Below are 19,692 nucleotides of genomic sequence, written 5' to 3'. Positions count from 1 at the left end.
CTTTATTAGTCGATAAACGACAGCGTCATCTGCAAACAACCGAAGACGGCTGCTCAGATTGTCTCCCAAATCGTTTATATAGATAAGGAACAGCAAAGGGCCTATAACACTCCCTTGGGGAACGCCAGAAATCACTTCTGTTTTAATCGATGACTTTCCGTCAATTACTACGAACTGTGACCTCTCTGACAGGAAATCACAAATCCACAGACTGTGAAACATCCCCTTAGAAAAATTAAGAATGACAATGCTGGTAAACCTCTTACGTTATTTGATTTTCAAACAGCTGAGAAAAACTGAACGTACTCAGACATTTCTCTCTTTACTTATTCTGATCATCACTAAACTGACATACAATAGTTTTAGCGCAAGGCAATCTGACTTTCAATAATCCCTACAAAAGAATGTCCGTGACTAACAATAACCTATACCTTTCATGAATCACTTACCTCACAAAAATCTCCATTACTCGAACTACTGCAATACAGCGAACGCCAATACTGCCAGCTAAATAAGAGATTCTAACTACTGAAGGCACTAACTACTGATAGTTAACAAATGAAAGACTTTGATAGGTAACAAACAATGTATTTCCCTTAATAGTGTTCAAAAGTCATTATATATATATATATATATATATATATATATATATATATATATATATATATATATATATCAGTTCATGACATCCAGTCTTACAGATTTCGCTTTTCTGACGGACACACGTCCAGATCTTCCGCTCTCAAAACTCTGCCATCTCTCTTCCCACATCCACCACTGCTGGTGGCTCACCTCCAACTGCACAACGTGACGTGCTGTTCACATCCAACTGCCCAACACTACAATAGCAAATATTCCAACAACGCAAATCAGCCACAGACTGCACACAGCACAGTCAGTGATTTTCATACAGAGCTGTACGTGGCGTTACCAAGATAAAAACCTAAACAGCCTACTTACAACTGTGACGATATTCCATAAGCACGCAATTTCACGAGCTGCTTGTGTGGTACAGTGTCAAAAGCCTTCCGGAAATCCAGAAATACGGAATCAATCTGAATTTCCTTGTCGATAGCACTTAACACTTCATGTGAATAAAGAGCTAGTTGTGTTTCACAAGAACGATGTTTTCTAAACCCATGCTGACTGTGTGTCAATAGACCGTTTTCTTCGAGGTAACCGGCCGTGGTGTACGAGCGGTTCTAGGCGCTACAGTCCGGAACCGCGCAACCGCTGCGGTCGCAGGTTCGAATCCTGCCTCGGGCATGGATGTGTGTGATGTCCTTAGGTTAGTTAGGTTTACGTAGTTCTAAGTCTAGGGGACTGATGACCGCAGATGTTAAGTCTCATAGTGCTCAGAGCCATTTGAACCATTTCCTAATCCGATGGGACCGATGACCTCGCTGTTTGGTCCCCTCCTCCAACTGAACCAACCAACCAGTATCCCTGCCTGATCTCAGAACACAGAGAAACCGGAAAAACATCATCTGCTAAGTTACAACGTGGACGAAAGTGTGAACTCAATGATCACGACGGACTGTCATTGAAGAAGACTGTGACGAAAAATAAGTGGACGTAAGTTGCAAAACTACTGCAGAACTGAATGTCGCATTCGCGAACCCTGTCAGCATCAAAACAACACGAAAAAGCTCCATAAGCAGGGAATTGCAGAGCGAGCTGGAATCAGTGACGCAAATACCGGAAACTGCAAAACGTGGTGGCGAAACCATAAAATCTGGGCTATGGAGGAATGGAAGTATGTCATTTGGTCGGATTAGTCTTGTTTCACAGTGTTTCTAACTTTTGGCCAAGTTTACGTCCCGAAAGTGAAACATGGCATAGATTTGGTGAGGATTTGGGCTCCACTGTTACAATGCAAGGCTGCAATACTGCCAAGGATTATGTGATCATTTTGGCTGATCAGGCACATCCCATAGAACAATGGTTATTCCCCAGTGGTGATTATGTCTTCCAAGAGAACAGGGCCTCTGTTCACACAAAATGGATCAAATGACACTAAGCACCATGGGACTTAACATCTGAGGTCATCAGTCCCCTAGACTACCTAAACCTAACTAACCTAAGGACATCACACACATCCATGCCCGAGGCAGGATTCGAACCTGTGACCGTAGCAGCAGCGCGGTTCCCAACTGAAGCGCCTAGAACCGCTCGGCCACAATGGCCGGTTATCTTCACTCAGCTCCCATGGACCAGGACTGATTTTGTGGGCACGAGAATGAACTTCGGATATCCGCTGGTCACTACAGTCACCAGATCTCAGTGTGACTGAGCCTTTGTGTTCTAGTCCGGAGCGAAGGGTGTGTGATTGCTATCCACCTCCATCATCGTTATTTAAACTTGCCACATTTTGCAGGAAGAATGGTATAAGATTTCCATGAAAACCACACAAGACCGGTATTTATCCACTCCGAGACAACTAGAAGCCCTTTTGAATGCCAACTGGTGTCCAACGCCGTGTTAGGCATATAAATGTGTTGTGTTTTTGGTGTTTCCATATTTTCGTCCGCTCCCTGTACATCTATTTCTACAGGGTGGTCCATTGATAGTGACCGGGCCAAATATCTCACGAAATAAGCGTCAAACGAAAAAACAACAAAGAACGAAACTTGTCTAGCTTGAAGGGGGAAACCAAATGGCGCTATGGTTGGCCCGCTAGATGGCGCTGCCATAGGTCAAACGGATATCAACTGCGTTTTTTTTTAAATAGGAACCACCATTTTTTACATATTCCTGTAGTACGTAAAGAAATATGATTGTTTTAGTTGGACCACTTTTTTCGTTTTGTGATACATGGCGCTGTAATAGTCACAAACATATGGCTCACAATTATAGACGAACAGTTGGTAACAGGTAGGTTTTTTAAATTAAAATACAGAACGTAGGTACGTTTGCACATTTTATTTCGGTTGTTCCAATGTGATACATGTACTTTTGTGAACTTATCATTTCTGAGAACGCATGCTGTTACAGCGTGATTATCTGTAAATACCACATTAATGCAATAAATGCTCAAAATGATGTCCGTCAACCTCAATGCATTTCGCAATACATATAACGACATTCCTCTCAACAGCGAGTAGTTCGCCTTCCGTAATGTTCGCACATGCATTGACAATGCGCTGACGCATGTTGTCATGCGTTGTCGGTGGATCACGATAGCAAATATCCTTCAACGTTCCCCACAGAAAGAAATCAGGGGACGTCAGATCAGGTGAACGTGCGGGCCATGATATGGTGCTTCGACGACCAATTCACCTGTCATGAAATACGCTATTTAATACCGCTTCAACCGCACGCGAGCTATGTGGCGGACATCCATCATGTTGGAAGTACATCGCCATTCTGTCATGCAGTGAAACATCTTGTAGTAACATCCGTAGAACATTACGTAGGAAATCAGCATACATTGCACCATTTAGATTGCCATCGATAAAACGGGGGCCAATTATCCTTCTTCCCATAATGCCGCACCATACATTAACCAGCCAAGGTCGCTGAATTCCACTTGTCGCAGCCATCGTGGATTTTCCGTTGCCCAATAGCGCATATTAAGCCGGTTTACGTTAACGCTGATGGTGAATAACGCTTCGTCGCTAAATAGAACCCGTGCAAAAAATTTCTCATCGTCCCGTAATTTCTCTTGTGCCCAATGGCAGAACTGTACACGACGTTCAAAGTCGTCGCCATGCAATTCCTGGTGCATAGCAATATGGTACGGGTGTAATCGATGTTGATGTAGCATTCTCAACACCGACATTTATGAGATTCCCAATTCTCGCGCAATTTGTCAGCTATTGATGTGCCGATTAGCCGCGACAGCAACTAAGACATCTACTCGGGCATCATCATTTGTTGCAGGTCGTGGTTGACGTTTCACATGTGGCTGAACACTTCCTGTTTCCTTAAATAACGTAACTATCCGGCGAACAGTCCGGGACACTTGGATGATGTCGTCCAGGATACCGAGCAGCATACATAGCACACGCCCGTTAGGCATTTTGATCACAATAGCCATACATCAACACGATATCGACCTCTTCCGCAATTGGTAAACGGTCCATTTTAACACGGGTAATGTATTACGAAGCAAATACCGTCCGCACTGGCGGAATGTTACGTGATACCACATACTTATACCTTTGTGACTATTACAGCGCCATCTACCACAAAGCGAAAAAAGTGGTCCAACTGAAACATTCATATTTCTTTACGTACTACACGAATTTGTAATAAAAAATGGGAATTCCTATTTAAAAAATCGCAGTTGATATCCGTTCGACCTATGGCAGCGCCATCTAGCGGGCCAACCATAGCGCCATCTGGTTTCCCCCTTCAAGCTAGACGAGTTTCCTTCTTTGTAGTTTTTTTCGTTTGATGCCTATTTCGTGAGATATTTGACCCGGTCACTATCAATGGACCACCCTGTATACGTTGGAAACCACTGTGAAGAGCATGGCAGAGGTTATCTCCCGGAAGATTGCGTAATTGCTGTGCGCGCAGTAATTAGTCTAACTGTGTCTTCGTGATCCCTATGGGAGTGGTAGCTACAGTGGGTTGTAGTATATTTTTACATTCGCAACTTAATGGCGGTTCTTGAAAGTTCGTAAGTAGGCTATCACAAGATATACGGCCAATCACGTTAATGTGACCATATTTGAAAAGCCTGGGTAACCACCTTTTGCATTGCGAATTGCTGCGAAACGTGCAGGAAAGCAAGCAGTGATGTTCTGGAAGGTAGCGACAGGGATGTGGAACGACGCCGACTCCAGAGCCGCGGCCAGCCGCCCTATGTTTCTCTGTCGAGGAACCGTGGAGCGAACAGTCTGAACGAGGTGGTCCCACAGATTCTCCATTGGGTTAAATTGCAGGAAGTTTGGTAGCGAAGGAAGTACAGTAAACTCATTCTGGTGCTCTTCAAATCACGCACGTACACTGTAAGTTGTGTAACACTTTGCATTTTCCTGCAGGTAGATGCCTTCGTGCTGAGGTAAGACAAACTGCAAGGATAAGTACATACTTGTGTCGATCCATTGTGCCTCCAGAATCATGAGATCACTCAGGGAATGTCACGAAAACATTCCCTACACCATAATGCTCCCTTCTCCGGTCTGAATCCTTCCGAAGATCGTTGCAGAGCGTTTGCTTTGAGACGTTTCACGCCCGATGGAGCAAAAACGTGATTCATCTGAAAAGGACACCTACACATGTCAGCACTCAGTGGACGACCAGATGCGGTATTGGCTTGTATATTCCAGCCTTCGTCACCTATGAACAGCAGTCAGCATGGGTGCATGAACCAGGTACCTGCTGCGGAGACCCCCGCAGCGACGTTCACCGAACTGTGGTCGAGGAGACACTATTGGTAGCTCCTTGGGTCAACTTGGCAGTAAGCTGATCAACAGTTCCATGTCATATTCCAGCCTTCTTCACCTATGAACAGCAGTCAGCATGGGTGCATGAACCAGGGCCCTGCCGCGGAGGCCCCCGCAGTGACGTTCATCGAACTTTGGTCAAGGAGACACTATTGGTAGCTCCTTGGGGCAACTTGGCAGTAAGCTGATCAACAGTTGCATGTCATATTCCAGCCTTCGTCGCCTATGAACAGCAGTCAGCATGGGTGCATGAACCAGGGCCCTGCCGCGGAGGCCCCCACAGAGACATTCACCGAACTGTGGTCGAGGAGACACTATTGGTAGCTCCTTGGATCAACTTGACAGTAAGCTGATCAACAGTTGCATGTCATATTACAGCCTTCTTCACCTGTGAACAGCAGTCAGCATGGGTGCATGAACCAGGGACCTGCTGCGGAGACCCCCGCAGCGACGTTCACCGAACTGTGGTCGAGGAGACACTATTGGTAGCTCCTTGGGTCAACTTGGCAGTAAGCTGATCAACAGTTCCATGTCATATTCCAGCCTTCTTCACCTATGAACAGCAGTCAGCATGGGTGCATGAACCAGGGCCCTGCTGCGGAGGCCCCCACAGTGACGTTCATCGAACTTTGGTCAAGGAGACACTATTGGTAGCTCCTTGGGTCAACTTGGCAGTAAGCTGATCAACAGTTGCATGTCATATTCCAGCCTTCGTCGCCTATAAACAGCAGTCAGCATGGGTGCATGAACCAGGGCCCTGCCGCGGAGGCCCCCGCAGAGACATTCACCGAACTGTGGTCGAGGAGACACTATTGGTAGCTCCTTGGATCAACTTGACAGTAAGCTGATCAACAGTTGCATGTCATATTACAGCCTTCTTCACCTATGAACAGCAGTCAGCATGGGTGCATGAACCAGGGCCCTGCTGTGGAGGCCCCCGCAGCGACGTTCACCGAAATTTGGTCGAGGAGACACTATTGGTAGCTCCTTGGGTCAACTTGGCAGTAAGCTGATCAACAGTTTCATGTCTGTTCGCCTGTGCGCATCTCCTCAGTCGTCGTTTACGTCTGTTATCTAGGTGGCCTATGGCGCACCACAGTTGCATCCGCGTCGATTTTGGATTCCGCCATTTTCTCATGCACGGTAGCACGGTATACTTTAACCACGGTCTCACATGAACAGTTTACGAACTTAGCCGTTTCGAAAATGCCCTCCACCTTCCTGTGCGAAGGCAATGATCATGCCCTTTTGAACGTCAGATACATTCTGTGATCAAAAGTTTCCGGGCACATCGAAAAACATACGTTTTTCATATTAGGTGCGTTGTGCTGGCACCTACTGCCAGACACTCAATATCAGCGCCCTTAGTAGTCATTAGACACCGTGAGAGAGCAGAATGGGGCGCACCGCGAAACTCACGGACTTCGTACGTGGTCAGGTGATTGGGTTTCACTTGTGTCATAGATCTGTACACAAGATTTCCACACTCCTAAACATCCCTAGGTCCACTGTTTCCAATGTAATAGTGAAGTGGAAACGTGAAGGGACATGTACAGCACAAAAGCGTACAGGCCGACCTCGTCTGTTGACTGAATTAGACCGCCGACAATTGAAGAGGGTCGTAATATGTAATAGGCAGACATTTATCCAGGCCATCACACAGGAATCCCAAACTGCATTAGGATCCACCGCAAGTACTATGACAGTTAGGCGGGTGGTGAGAAAACTTGGATTTCATGGTCGAACGGCGGCTCGTAAGCCACACATCACGCCGGTAAATGCCAAACGACGCTTCGCTTGGTGTAAGGAGCGTAAACATTGGACGACTGAACAGTGGAAAACATTGTGTGGAGCGAAGAATCACGGTACACAATGTGGCGACCCGATCGCAGGGCGTGGGTATGGTGAATGCCCAGTGAACGTCATCTGTCAGCGTGTGTAGTGCCAACAGTAAAAGTCGGAGGCGGTGGTGTTATGGTGTGGTCATGTTTTTCATGGCGGGGGCTTTCACCCCTTGTTGTTTTGCGTGGCACTATCACGGCGCAGGCCTACGTTGTTTTAAGCACCTTCTTGCTTCCCACTGTTGAAGAGCTAATCCGGGATGGCAACTGCATCTTTCAACATGATCAAGCACCTATTCATAATGCACGGCCTGTGGTGGAGTCGTTACATGACAATTACATCCCTGTAATGGACTTGCCTGCACAGAGTCCTGACCTGAATTGTATAGAACACCTTTGGGATGTTTCGGAAAGTCGACTTCGTGCAGGCCTCACCGACCGACATCTATACCTCTCCTCAGTGCAGCACTCCGTGAAGAATGTGCTGCCATTCACCAAGAAACTTTCAGGCACCTGACTGAACGTATGTCTGCGGGAGTGGAAGCTATCATCAAGTCTAAGGGTGGACCAACACCATATTGAATTCTAGCATTACCGATGGAGGGCGTCACGAACTCGTAAGCCATTTGCAGCCAGGTGTCCGGATACTTTCGTTCACATCATTCCGTTTCCGCATTACGACAACAACTGCACTGTTTTCCGCGTCCACCTGATATGCTTTATACACCCTCTTCTGGTAGTGCTTCCACGTGCCGTCTCTGAATGACTATCGCAAGTTGACGTCGAACATAAGCGGTGGTCACTTTAATGTGACTCGGCAGCGTAGTCTGCGTCTATCTTCGAGTGTCTGCCAGTTCAGGTTTTTCAGCAGCTCCTCGACGCTCTCCCATGGGTCGAACAGAGCCTAATGCTTCCGTTCCATGTGCTTCGGCTGTTATAACTATAGTTTGGTTTCTGTACACTGGGTGTTGTGTGATGTCCTTAGGTTAGTTAGGTTTACGTGCTTCTAAGTTCTAGGGGACTGATGCCCACAGCTGTTAAGTCCCATAGTGCTCAGAGCCATTTGAACCATTTTTTTGGTTTCTGTACAAGTTGTAGATAACCTTTGACCCCAGTATTTTTTTCCTGCTACCTTCATACACTACTGGCCATTAAAATTGCTACACCAAGAAGAAATGCACATGATTAACGGGTATTCATTGGACAAATATATTATATTAGAACGGACATGTGATTACATTTCCACGCAGTTTGGGTGCATAGATCCTGAGAAATCAGTACGCAGAACAACCACCTCTGGCCGTAATAACGGCCATGATACACCTGGGCATTGAGTCAAACAGAGCTTGGATGGCGTGTACAGGTACAGCTGCGCATGCAGCTTCAACACAATACCACAGTTCATCAAGATTAGTGACTGGCGTATTGTGACGAGCCAGTTGCTCGGCCACCATTGACCAGGGCAGCAGTCGAACATTTTCTGTATCCAGAAAGGCCCCTACAGGACATGCAACATGCGGTCGTGCATTATCCTGCTGAAATGTAGGGTTTCGCAGGGATCGAATGAAGGGTAGAGCCACGGGTCGTAACACATCTGAAATGTAACGTCCACTGTTCAAAGTGCCGTCAATGCGAACAAGAGGTGACCGAGACGTGTAACCAATGGCACCCCATACCATCACGTCGGGTGAAACGCCAGTATGGCGATGACGAATACACGCTTCCAATGTGCGTTACCGCGATGTCGCGAAACACGGATGCGACCATCATAATGCTGTAAACAGAACCTAGATTCATCCGATAAAATGACGTTTTGCCATTCGTGCACCCAGATTCGTCGTTGAGTACACCATCGCAGGCTCTCCTGTCTGTGATGCAGCGTCAAGGGTAACCGCAGCCATGGTCTCCAAGCTGGTGCAAACGTCGTCGAACTGTTCGTGCAGATGGTTGTCGTCTTGCAAACGTCCCCATCTGTTGACTCAGGGATCGAGACGTGGCTGCACGATCCGTTACAGCCATGCCGATAAGATGCCTGTCATCTCGACTGCTAGTGATAAGGGATCGTTATGATCCAGCACGGCGTCCCGTATTACCCTCCTGAACCCACCGATTCCATATTCAGCTAACAGTCATTTGATCTCGATCAACGCGAGCAGCATTGTCGCGATACGATAAACCGCAATCGCGATAGTCTACAATTCGACCTTTATCAAAGTCAGAAACGTGATGGTGCCCATTTCTCCTCCTAACACGAGGCATCACAACAACGTTTCACCAGGCAACGCCGGTCAACTGCTGTTTGTGTACGAGAAATCGGTTGAAAACTTTCCTCATGTCAGCACGTTGTAGGTGTCGCCACCGGCGCCAGCCTTGTGTGAATGCTCTAAAAAGGTAATCATTTGCATATCACAGCATATTCTTCCTGTCGGTTAAATTTCGCGTCTCTAGCACGTCATCTTAGTGGTGTAGCAGTTTTAATGGCCAGTAGTGTAACTTCAAAGAGTGTGAACTCAATCGAGAACTAGCATGTCCAGACACTCCGGGATGATGATGGCATTGAAACAGAGGATGACAAGCGTAAAGCTGAAATACTAAACACCTTTTTCCAAAGCTGTTTCACAGAGGAAGACCGCACTGCAGTTCCTTCTCTAAATCCTCGCACAAACGAAAAAATGGCTGACATCGAAATAAGTGTCCAAGGAATAGAAAAGCAACTGGAATCACTCAACAGAGGAAAGTCCACTGGACCTGACGGGATACCAATTCTATTCTACACAGAGTACGCGAAAGAACTTGCCCCCTTCTAACAGCCGTGTACCGCAAGTCTCTAGAGGAACGGAAGGTTCCAAATGATTGGAAATGAGCATAGGTAGTCCCAGTCTTCAAGAAGGGTCGTCGAGCAGATGCGCAAAACTATAGACCTATATCTCTGACGTCAATCTGTTGTAGAATTTTAGAACATGTTTTTTGCTCGCGTATCATGTCGTTTTTGGAAACCCAGAATCTACTCTGTAGGAATCAACATGGATTCCGGAAACAGCGATCGTGTGAGACCCAACTCGCTTTATTTCTTCATGAGACCCAGAAAATATTAGATACAGGCTCCCAGGTAGATGCTATTTTTCTTGACTTCCGGAAGGCGTTCGATACAGTTCCGCACTGTCGCCTGATAAACAAAGTAAGAGCCTACGGAATATCAGACCAGCTGTGTGGCTGGATTGAAGAGTTTTTAGCAAACAGAACACAGCATGTTGTTATCAACGGAGAGACGTCTACAGACGTTAAAGTAACCTCTGGCGTGCCACAAGGGAGTGTTATGGGACCATTGCTTTTCACAATATATATAAATGACCTAGTAGATAGTGTCGGAAGTTCCATGCGGCTTTTCGCGGATGATGCTGTAGTATACAGAGAAGTTGCAGCATTAGAAAATTGTAGCGAAATGCAGGAAGATCTGCAGCGGATAGGCACTTGGTGCAGGGAGTGGAAACTGACCCTTAACATGGACAAATGTAATATATTGCGAATACATAGAAAGAAGGATCCTTTATTGTGTGATTATATAATAGCGGAACAAACACTGGTAGCAGTTACTTCTGTAAAATATCTGGGAGTATGCGTGCGGAACGATTTGAAGTGGAATGATCATATAAAATTAATTGTTGGTAAGGCGGGTACCAGGTTGATATTCATGGGAGAGTCCTTAGAAAATGTAGTCCATCAACAAAGTAGGTGGCTTACAAAACACTCGTTCGACCTATACTTGAGTATTGCTCATCAGTGTGGGATCCGTACCAGATCGGGTTGACGGAGGAGATAGAGAAGATCCAAAGAAGAGCGGCGCGTTTCGTCACAGGGTTATTTGGTAACCGTGATAGCGTTACGGAGATGTTTAACAAACTCAAGTGGCAGACTCTGCAAGAGAGGCGCTCTGCATCGCGGTGTAGCTTGCTCGCCAGGTTTCGAGAGGGTGCGTTTCTGGATGAGGTATCGAATATATTGCTTCCCCCTACTTACACCTCCCGAGGAGATCATGAATGTAAAATTAGAGAGATTAGAGCGCGCACGGAGGTTTTCAGACAGTCGTTCTTCCCGCGAACCATACACGACTGGAACAGGAAAGGGAGGTAACGACAGTGGCACGTAAAGTGCCCTCCGCCACACACCGTTGGGTGGCTTGCGGAGTATAAATGTAGATGTAGATGTAGATGTAGTGAATTCGGACGGCGATTTGAACCTCATTCCTCCATAAGACTAGTGAATGGTATCTCCTTAGATTGTTTCCGTCGGACCCTCCGAGAAGTACGTAGCGGGATTCGATGGTGCCCGATGGAAATCGACAACGGCCCAAGAGCGGTAGGAGAAAGAGAGGGAGGGCGGGCAGTGAACCCGCGGGCCGGCCTTGTTCCGGGAATGCGCGCCTCGCTGTGGCGGCCAGTGGGTCAGCCGGGAGAAGGTGATGGTCGCCAGCGCCAGACGCCAGTCGCCGCCGAGCCGCCGCAACATGCCTTTCGCGCCAGGTGAGTCCGCAGCCGGCGCGAGCGAGCAGGTAGGCACCGTGGGCCTGCCGCGTGTGTGTTTATCTCTGGCTCCCACAAAACACGGCTCATCTCCCAGTGTAGCTCGAGCGCGAGATGTTCGACGGCAGGTGTCAGCTCTCCGAAGGAAAGAGATGGACGTGTAAATAACCTGGAAACCAGTATTCTTTTCAGCCCCAGAGACGAGGAAAAGCAGTGTGAGCTGTGGAATATAAGAGTAGTGATGTCATATCCACCTTCGTAACATGACGGACAGCATTTGATCTTTTGTTTCGGAATGTCTGGCCATAATCGTTATTTAATAGTCACTAAAATCAGCAGAACTGAATCACGCCCACGTGAGGCTTCAGAGTAACACAGGAACAAGCGTAATCCGGAGATAAGACGTCTCTTGACTAGTAGATTACTTTGATTATTCGTTCAAAGATGTGCTGCTTCAACTTATGAGTTAATCTGTGAATCTTTATCCAAGCCGGCCGTTGTGACCGAGCGGTTCTAGGCGCTTCAGTCCGGAACCGCGCTGCTGCTACGGTCGCAGGTTCGAATCCTGCCTCGGGGATGGATGTGTGTGATGTCCTTAGGTTAGTTAGGTTTAAGTAGTTCTACGTCGAGGGGACTGATGACCTCAGACGTTAAGTCCCATAGTGCTTTGATTCATTTGAACCTGTATCCAACTTCAGTATGTAACTGACATGTGTCCGTTGTGCGTGTGGTATGATGATGAAAATAACACTCATGAAGGATGTGGCAGACAAACATGTAGCTTGCTCCGGTCAAGGAGCAGAGGTGAATTCAGAATATGTATCTCAGCATTTTGTGTACGAAACATGGCTGCCACTCAATAAGACACTGCGAAGTGTTTTAACATACTATATGCCACCAGAGTCCTGGTTTACTTACTGAAGTCAGCGTGCCGTAAGATTTCCTGAGCCATCTGCACTATGTCGACGAAGAAATCCTTACGACCACCAAAAATCTAAGCAGTCAGCCTCCGTTTGAGTGTCACCCTGAACTGGCACTTGTTATGGCGGAGCATGAACTCAGGAAAGGGTTACAGAAAATAGGCTTCTTATCAGATGTCACTGTCTCACTGCGAAAACCGATTTGCTGCAATTATGCAAAACTGGCACCGCAGAAAACCTTTTGTTCAAAAATGGCTCTGAGCACTATGGGACTTAACTTCTGAGGGCATCAGTCCCCTAGAACTTAGAACTACTTAAACCTAACTTACCTAAGGACACCACACACACCCATGCCCGAGGCAGGATTCGAACCTGCGCGACCGTAGCGGTCGCGCGGTTCCAGTCTGTAGCGCCTAGAACCGCTCGGCCATCCCGGCCGGCAAACCTTATGTATCACACTAGATTCACTGTTAACAAAATTCTGTCCAAAGTGGTTATATCTGTGGTTTTACATTCCATCTCTCACTTTATTTGAGCTCATTACATTCCTTCCTCTCTACCTAATCGGTTTTTGTTACTCGGATCGCACTCAGTTCCTCGTTAAAGAAACTGAAAGCAGCCCGAGTTTGAGACTTCCTGGAGTTTTCGCGCAAGTAGGATAGCTGTTTAAGGCAATATGTTGTTTCGCAAGGTAACTAGGGTGTAATGACGATGTCAAATGTGGCCCAAAATTACTTTCAGACAATCATTGCCTATATGTACTTGGGTTTTTAGGGCATACTAGCCATAGATGATGCAGTCGGTAAAAACGATATTACCAGCTGAGACAGATGGCAACAGTGAAGAAACCGACAGTGTGCTTGCATATAAAACCACTTAATATTTGTCTGAAGTAATTTTAGGAGCGTTTATAATCATTGAGCTCCTGGTTATGAGTACAGGCTCTTATTACTGCTTCACCAAACTTGAACAGTTCCATAATATCAGGAACGATGAGGACGAAGAGAACAGCAGTGATCCTGTCGGTTAAGTAAAAGAATGGTGACTGTAGCAACTTTAGAATGTGGTTGCACCACAGGCAACAAATTTAAAACGTAAAACACTGCGCTGTATCGGCTTCTACATTTCGTAACATCGTAGATGTGGTATTTGTTTTCTCCAAACTCTTCCTTATTTTATCTTACGAGAAGTGGCGTTGATGCATTCGAAATGCAAAGAAGGAAAGTGTACTCTGCGAGTGAATTCGACAAGCAGTGTGTTGTAGCGCGCGATGTGCCTAGGGAAAATAATGAGAGCAGGCTCAATTCTGGTTCACATATGTTGCCACGCATAGGTGTTTAATCAGCTATCGGCGCAGCTCTGAGGGAAAACTGTTTTCAATATTCCACCTTCATTTAGTAAGCACGAAAGCGTCAGGCAGTTGCTGAGCAAACTCCGGTGGCAGGCGCTGCAAGAGAGGCGTTCTGCATCATGGCGTGATTTACTGTTAATGTTCCTAGAGCGTACGTTCCTAGAAGAATCAACCAATATAATGCTTCCTCCTAAGTATGTGAAAAGATCACGAAGGTAAATTTTGAGAGATTCGGGCTCGGTGCACGCACGGATGCTTACCAACAATCGTTCTTGCAGCTAACTATTCGCCAATGGAAGAGGAAATGAAGGGAAGTGACAGTGGTACACGAAGTACCCTCCGCCACACACCTTAATGTGATTCGTTGAGTATATATATGGATGTAGATTTAGAAAGAAGTCATCAGATGCCACCGTTAACAACTGATAAGTAGATCCGTGAAGACATACTTGAACCTGTTACCCATTAAGCCGGCCGGAGTGACCGAGCGGTTCTAGGCGCTACAGTCTGGAACCGCGCGACCGCTACGTCGCAGGTTCGAATCCTGCCTCGGGCATGGATGTGTGTGATGTCCTTAAGTTCGTTAGGTTTAAGTAGTTCTAAGTTCTAGGGGACTGATGACCTCATAAGTTAAGTCCCATAGTGCTCAGAGCCATCATTTGAACCCATTAGACTGAAATAGGTTAATAATCTTGTTTAGTGTTCGTGTGGATGTGGTCAGACACTTAATCTGCAATCATTGGTTGCGAAGAATAACAATTCGTATTTGTGACTTTATCGTTCTTTATCGTAGGATCCAATCTAATCGTATTCCTTTCATCATAAGCCTTGTGAGTCAGCGCATAGGTTGCGATATTGAAGGTGTCGTATTCAGTATTGTGCCTGACTATCGGATACAGGTTATCCTAGTTGTCATAAATGACTTGAAGCGAATACGAGGATGAATCCTCAAACAAAGTCATAGCCAATTTCCATCCGTGTTCTTGTGTGTAATGACCTTGACATCAACGGATCGCAGACACCTAGCTCCTCTTTCTTTCTCGTTTCGCTGCAGCACTGCCTTTATAAAGCATCAATTTTATTTCGATCTAGAATCTCTAATCTTAACTCAGATACCTTGAAACCCGTACATAAAACAATTTATCTTTAGTAAGTATCACGAGTATTTCGAGGTGTAATTTTTATCCATAAATTAATTTTAAATTAATCTTTCTGTATTTACGTCGCTGTAAGGAAGAATTGTAAGTCAAATAAGCAACAACAAAAATGCAATGTCTGTTATGTGCGGATAACAGACAAATCTCGGCTCGTTTGGTATCGTAGCATATTACTTCCGTTGAAAGTAGGCGCAGCGTGGGCAGCAAAAACTTGTTTACACAAATAAACAAGGAGTATGTGTGTCAGTGGCACCACTTTCATCTGGCAGCTGCTCCACCCGCAGCTCACGTCCCGAGAGCCATCGCGGTGAGCTCGCCGTTGCAAGCCTTCCACTTTTTATTTTTCTCGTCCAACTAGGCAAAAACGGACAACACCTTTATCGTATCTGACTCATGCTAAGATCAGCATCGTGCCAGACTTTCTGTTGTTAATTCTCGCTACACTACTTTGACATTTTTCTTGTCATACTTTCTTTCAGAGTAATGTAGTTTTTTGCACGTGGCAGGGGAGACGGGGGCAGGGGAAAAGAATGTACTGACTCTTTTGACAATGGATATACACTCCTGGAAATTGAAATAAGAACACTGTGAATTCATTGTCCCAGGAAGGGGAAACTTTATTGACACATTCCTGGGGTCAGATACATCACATGATCACACTGACAGAACCACAGGCACATAGACACAGGCAACAGAGCATGCACAATGTCGGCACTAGTACAGTGTATATCCACCTTTCGCAGCAATGCAGGCTGCTATTCTCCCATGGAGACCATCGTAGAGATGCTGGATGTAGTCCTGTGGAACGGCTTGCCATGCCATTTCCACCTGGCGCCTCAGTTGGACCAGCGTTCGTGCTGGACGTGCAGACCGCGTGAGACGACGCTTCATCCAGTCCCAAACATGCTCAATGGGGGACAGATCCGGAGATCTTGCTGGCCTGGGTAGTTGACTTACACCTTCTAGAGCACGTTGGGTGGCACGGGATACATGCGGACGTGCATTGTCCTGTTGGAACAGCAAGTTCCCTTGCCGGTCTAGGAATGGTAGAACGATAAGTTCGATGACAGTTTGGATGTACCGTGCACTATTCAGTGTCCCCTCGACGATCACCAGTGGTGTACGGCCAGTGTAGGAGATCGCTCCCCACACCATGATGCCGGGTGTTGGCCCTGTGTGCCTCGGTCGTATGCAGTCCTGATTGTGGTGCTCACCTGCACGGCGCCAAACACGCATACGACCATCATTGGCACCAAGGCAGAAGCGACTCTCATCGCTGAAGACGACACGTCTCCATTCGTCCCTCCATTCACGCCTGTCGCGACACCACTGGAGGCGGGCTGCACGATGTTGGGGCGTGAGCGGAAGACGGCCTAACGGTGTGCGGGACCGTAGCCCAGCTTCATGGAGACGGTTGCGAATGGTCCTCGCCGATACCCCAGGAGCAACAGTGTTCCTAATTTGCTGGGAAGTGGCGGTGCGGTCCCCTACGGCACTGCGTAGGATCCTACGGTCTTGGCGTGCATCCGTGCGTCGCTGTGGTCCGGTCCCAGGTCGACGGGCACGTGCACCTTCCGCCGACCACTGGCGACAACATCGATGTACTGTGGAGACCTCACGCCCCACGTGTTGAGCAATTCGGCGGTACGTCCACCCGGCCTCCCGCATGCCCACTATACGCCCTCGCTCAAAGTCCGTCAACTGCACATACGGTTCACGTCCACGCTGTCGCGGCATGCTACCAGTGTTAAAGACTGCGATGGAGCTCCGTATGCCACGGCAAACTGGCTGACACTGACGGCGGCGGTGCACAAATGCTGCGCAGCTAGCGCCATTCGACGGCCAACACCGCGGTTCCTGGTGTGTCCGCTGTGCCGTGCGTGTGATCATTGCTTGTACAGCCCTCTCGCAGTGTCTGGAGCAAGTATGGTGGGTCTGACACACCAGTGTCAATGTGTTCTTTTTTCCATTTCCAGGAGTGTATTAGCGCTCTATGAAATACTTATGACGTTCCAACATATTCATTATACCCAAAGTATCAATCGGCGAGCGACGTAGCGTCGTCGTTGTATCACTAGACTCACGTTCTGGATAAGCAGGATCGAGGCATCATCGTTGGGCCATCCAGTTTTAAGATTCCTGTGATTTCCTTAAATCACCGAAAACAAATCGCGGAATTATTCTTTTAATAGACGCGACCGTTTTGTTTCCACATTCTCGGCAAGTTAGAGCTTATGTTCCTTCTCTAACGGCCTCGTAGCCGACGGGACGTCAAGTCGTAAACTACTTAGCAGCAGCAGTTACCGTGACTTCTTTTGTGTCTCACCATGGAGAACTAGCTACGTAACAATTTGAAATTCACACTGGATATCGTACAAGTGTGCCTTTAATTGTCTAGCTCTATGCTGGAATAATCTAAAATCTTGGAACGAATCAATTCCATGGACCCTTGAAGACGTAAACTGATGCAAGAAAATAAACGAATAATAGGCTTCCAACAACCACGTCGCCACGCGGGATAGTCACGCGGTCTGGGGCGCCTTGCCACGGTTCGCGCTGATTCCCCGGCCAGAGGGTCGAGTCCTCCCTCGAGCATGGGTGTGTGTGTTGTTCTTTCCGTAAGTTAGATTAAGTAGTGTGTAAGCCTAGGGACCGAGCAGTTTGGTCCCATAGTAACTTACCACAAAAAAAAAACAGCCACGTCATACGTTCATTTTAAATACGTCTTGTGTTACATTTAATCGTATTGACTCGGTGTAATACTAAATAGTCTTCGCATTTCTCGCTTGTATTTCCGCATTTCCGGTGGCATAAAGACCAGATTCATAGAAACGCGAAGCGGGTAACGCTAAACCACTAGCATTCTCCTCTGAGCTACCGCTTGTTCGCGTGTGGAATTTCTACTCAGTATCTCTTCTAAAATAATCCCTTAAACAAGTTGTGTCCCTTGAACAAGCTGTATTGCGTGGAGTTCTAAGTCGCTTTGCAGAATTTTCGTGATAAATGCGACGATCTCAACGGCTGATATCTGTAGGCACTTATGAAATCGTTGCTCTCAACCAACCACATGGTCGATTAATGAGTGACGTAATTTGTGGACAGCGGTATCAGACGCACGTATCCGTTCGACCGAAACAAGCAGTGAGAAATCACAAGACCCAACAGAAAAATCACTGATAATTAACGCCGTGCGACTTAAAACATCAGTACATCTAAGCTGTGCCGTATCCAAACGTATATCGCCCGCTCTGTATCACAAAATCGCGTGTGATATTCTCTCGCAACAACAAACATTAAACTCATATTAACAGAATCTTCCGTCTGTTCTTGGTAGAACAACATTATAATAAATTAAAAGCACCAGTTTGCTTTTGTCCTACAATATTACTTTCATTGTTAACGGGCTTTCGGCTTACAAGGCCATCTTCAAACATTTACTGAGTATTATTAAACTTTTTACATAGATAAATTATCTCATTATCTTTTTGTTTTCAGGCGTGATTTTTCCATTCTATGCAATGTGTTAATGATTTCCTAACAAAGAGAACTCAAGAAATTTATAAAACATCTGTAAGTAATCACATGCCCATGTAACATTCTGAATTATGTTTAAATTGTATTTATATTCTTACAGTACCGTCCCTCCTTGAACGGGTGACATGGCCCGAGAAGCAAATTCGCTAATCATTGCCGTGACACCACAGTCATCACGGTAAATTCCGATAGCTGGTAAACACGTGAATGCGGAAGGAACGATGTAAGATCAGCATATAACGCCCCGTCGACGTGGTCGTTACTGACGTAACACAAGCTCAGAGTCCCAAATGAAATTGACTGTGTCCTATCGAAAGAAACCATCCGGCATTTATGTCAGGGGGATGTTGGAGCAACCACGGAAAATCTAAATCTGAATGGACGGAAGAGACTTGAGCCGACGTCCTTCCGCAGGCGAGTCTACTGTCTAAACAACTAAGCCGGCCGCTGTGGCCGAGCGGTTCTAGGCGCTTCAGTACGGAATCGCGCGACTGCTACGGTCGCAGGTTCGAATCCTGCCTCGGTCATGGATGTGTGTGATGTCCTTAGGTTAGTTAGGTTTAAGTAGTTCTAAGTTCTAGGGGACTGATGACCTCCGATGTTAAGTCCCATAGTGCTCAGAGCCATTTGAACCATTCTATAAATCACTAAGCCACACATTCATTATCTGATATAGATTCGGCGCTGTCTTTGTCCAGCGATAACAGGTCTAGTTGTTTTTCAGAAGGCAGTCAATTAATGACTGATGTCATTGTTGCAAATATCGTTCATGACGAGCTTAATTTATTTGTATATGTGTACAGTGAGGTAATGGGAAATATATAAAAATCAATGATCCAATTGAACTATGTTTACCAAAGTAAGATCTTCCGCAAACCTTACATGCTCCCGAAGCGAATTTGCTTGGACTTAGTAACTCATTTAATGTAATAACAATACTGAAAAAAATTGTATAAATTCTTAGGAAAAGGTG

The 19,692-nt window shown here is 46.4% G+C and overlaps 1 protein-coding gene across 1 annotated transcript in view; it reads left to right on the top strand.

Annotated features, from left to right (window-relative positions):
* Positions 1-11,733: 11,733 nt before the first annotated feature.
* Positions 11,734-19,692, top strand: part of LOC126184011 (uncharacterized) — a 142,749-nt gene continuing 134,790 nt past the window's right edge. Inside the window, exon 1 of the mRNA XM_049926364.1 lies at positions 11,734-11,757. Coding sequence (XP_049782321.1) covers positions 11,742-11,757 — 16 coding nt within the window. The 5' untranslated portion in view covers positions 11,734-11,741. The remainder of the gene's footprint in view (positions 11,758-19,692) is intronic.

The sequence above is a fragment of the Schistocerca cancellata genome, chromosome 4 (genome assembly GCF_023864275.1).
Source record: "Schistocerca cancellata isolate TAMUIC-IGC-003103 chromosome 4, iqSchCanc2.1, whole genome shotgun sequence".
Lineage (NCBI taxonomy): Eukaryota > Metazoa > Arthropoda > Insecta > Orthoptera > Acrididae > Schistocerca > Schistocerca cancellata.
The sequence above is the reverse complement of the archived record's forward strand: the minus strand, read 5'-3'. Positions and strand labels throughout refer to the sequence as shown.